The sequence below is a fragment of the Orycteropus afer genome, unplaced genomic scaffold (assembly GCF_000298275.1).
Source record: "Orycteropus afer afer isolate SDZICR_OR568_19922 unplaced genomic scaffold, OryAfe1.0 scaffold00489, whole genome shotgun sequence".
NCBI classification, from domain to species: domain Eukaryota; kingdom Metazoa; phylum Chordata; class Mammalia; order Tubulidentata; family Orycteropodidae; genus Orycteropus; species Orycteropus afer.
The window spans coordinates 746444-747969 of NW_006922076.1; the positions used below are offsets into that span (position 1 = coordinate 746444).

Consider the following 1526-nt stretch of genomic DNA (forward strand, 5'->3'; position numbering starts at 1 on the left):
CTATTTCTTCTGATTCTTTATTTACTTAGAATTGGTAACAGTTTGCATAAAATCGTCATTTTATATGATGACTTGCATGAAGGGTGTTCAAAGTAATTTAGAAAATAAATGAAAAAGTAATATGGCCTGGGAAAATCCATTTGGACGCTCCATTCGGTTGATCTATTAGGCTTTATCTTCCCAGCAAGGGTCCTGCACAGCCGCGTTCTTGGGTTGTCACTGATGTGTCTGCAGCCGGCACATTTTCTGATGAGGATGGGCCTGCCTTTGGGTGAATCACGAGGCAGTCATGTGGCCTTGCCTATTTTTTTCCAGGAAAGCATGCCGTATTATCTTCAACGCCTCCCAGCTTCTCTGTGACACCCACAGCGATCGCCGTGGTGAGGAGACACGTTTTCTCTCTATCCCCTCTTGTTGGCGCCTGGCCTGTACCTCAGGAGAGCTGGAAGCCTTTGCGCGCTCGTTCTGGCCGTGCCATGTTGGGGAGCAGTGAGACGCAGCAAAGCCAGTGCCCATATGGTGCTCACAGTGCTGAGAGTGGCTGAGGGAGTCCCTTGCTCCTGTCACCTGTAACCTTGGACACCCCCGAGGAGGAGCAAGCCCGCGGCCTGAGTTACCTGGGGCTGCTGCAAAGTGGATCCCACAAGGGGGCCTCTTGAAAGGATGGGGACTCAAAGCCCAAATCATCGTTCCTAGAGGAGGTCTCTCCTCGTTGGTCCCCGGCTGTCCTTGTCCAGGGACCCCCACGTGGCGTGTGCCCTGTGTGTGGTCTCTGTCCCTCTGGCTGTTTCTTTGAGACACACCCAGAAGGGCTCAGGTCCAGGGCCCTCTCTGCTCTGCTGTGGGAACGTAACAAAGACACCTACCTCCGGTTCCGGAGAGGGTCCCATCTGCAGGGCAGGGGTGAGGACGCACCGTTTTAGGGGACGTGAGTCACCCTGTAACAAGTACTCAGGAGCAAGCAACCCCTGAGGTGGTTTCCGGGGGGGAGCAGGCTGGGACCCTCAGCTTGTCCCTGTGACCCTGGAGATAGGTCAGGCTGTGTGGGGAACATTGCCGTAGGGAACAGGACTGAGGTGGGAGGACGTGTTGTACTGGAGAGCTGTACGTAATGGTGACTCCGCACTCTGCAGCCGTGCACTGGGGCTGGAACCCACCTCCGCCTCATCCGTGTGCCAGCCTCTGTGTGCATGGCTCCTCCCGGGTCTACCAGACACAGACCGGGGGAGGTGGTCATGACATGGCCATGTATGTGAAGTACATACTGAGCAGTAGCTGCCGTGATTGTCCCAAGACACCTTAGGTCCAGAGCAGGGCATTGCCGGCTTCTGTAAGATGTCGCAGCTTTGGTTCTCGCCACATGCACGTCCCCGACTCCTTTCAGATGCCCACAGGGGCCTACCACCCCATCATAACCAACCTGACAGAGGAGAGGAAAAACTTCCAGAGCGCGGGGGCTGTGCTCAGTTACCTTCACGACGTGTCCCTCAGCTTGCCTGGCGAATCCCTCTCACAGGAAACCGCCC

At 55.7% G+C, this 1526-nt stretch overlaps 1 protein-coding gene across 1 annotated transcript in view; it reads left to right on the forward strand.

The window, feature by feature from the left end:
• Positions 1-1526, forward strand: part of ADGRD1 (adhesion G protein-coupled receptor D1) — a 98386-nt gene that overhangs the window by 30916 nt on the left and 65944 nt on the right. Inside the window, exons 6-7 of the mRNA XM_007955050.1 lie at positions 316-380; positions 1385-1522. Coding sequence (XP_007953241.1) covers positions 316-380; positions 1385-1522 — 203 coding nt within the window. The remainder of the gene's footprint in view (positions 1-315; positions 381-1384; positions 1523-1526) is intronic.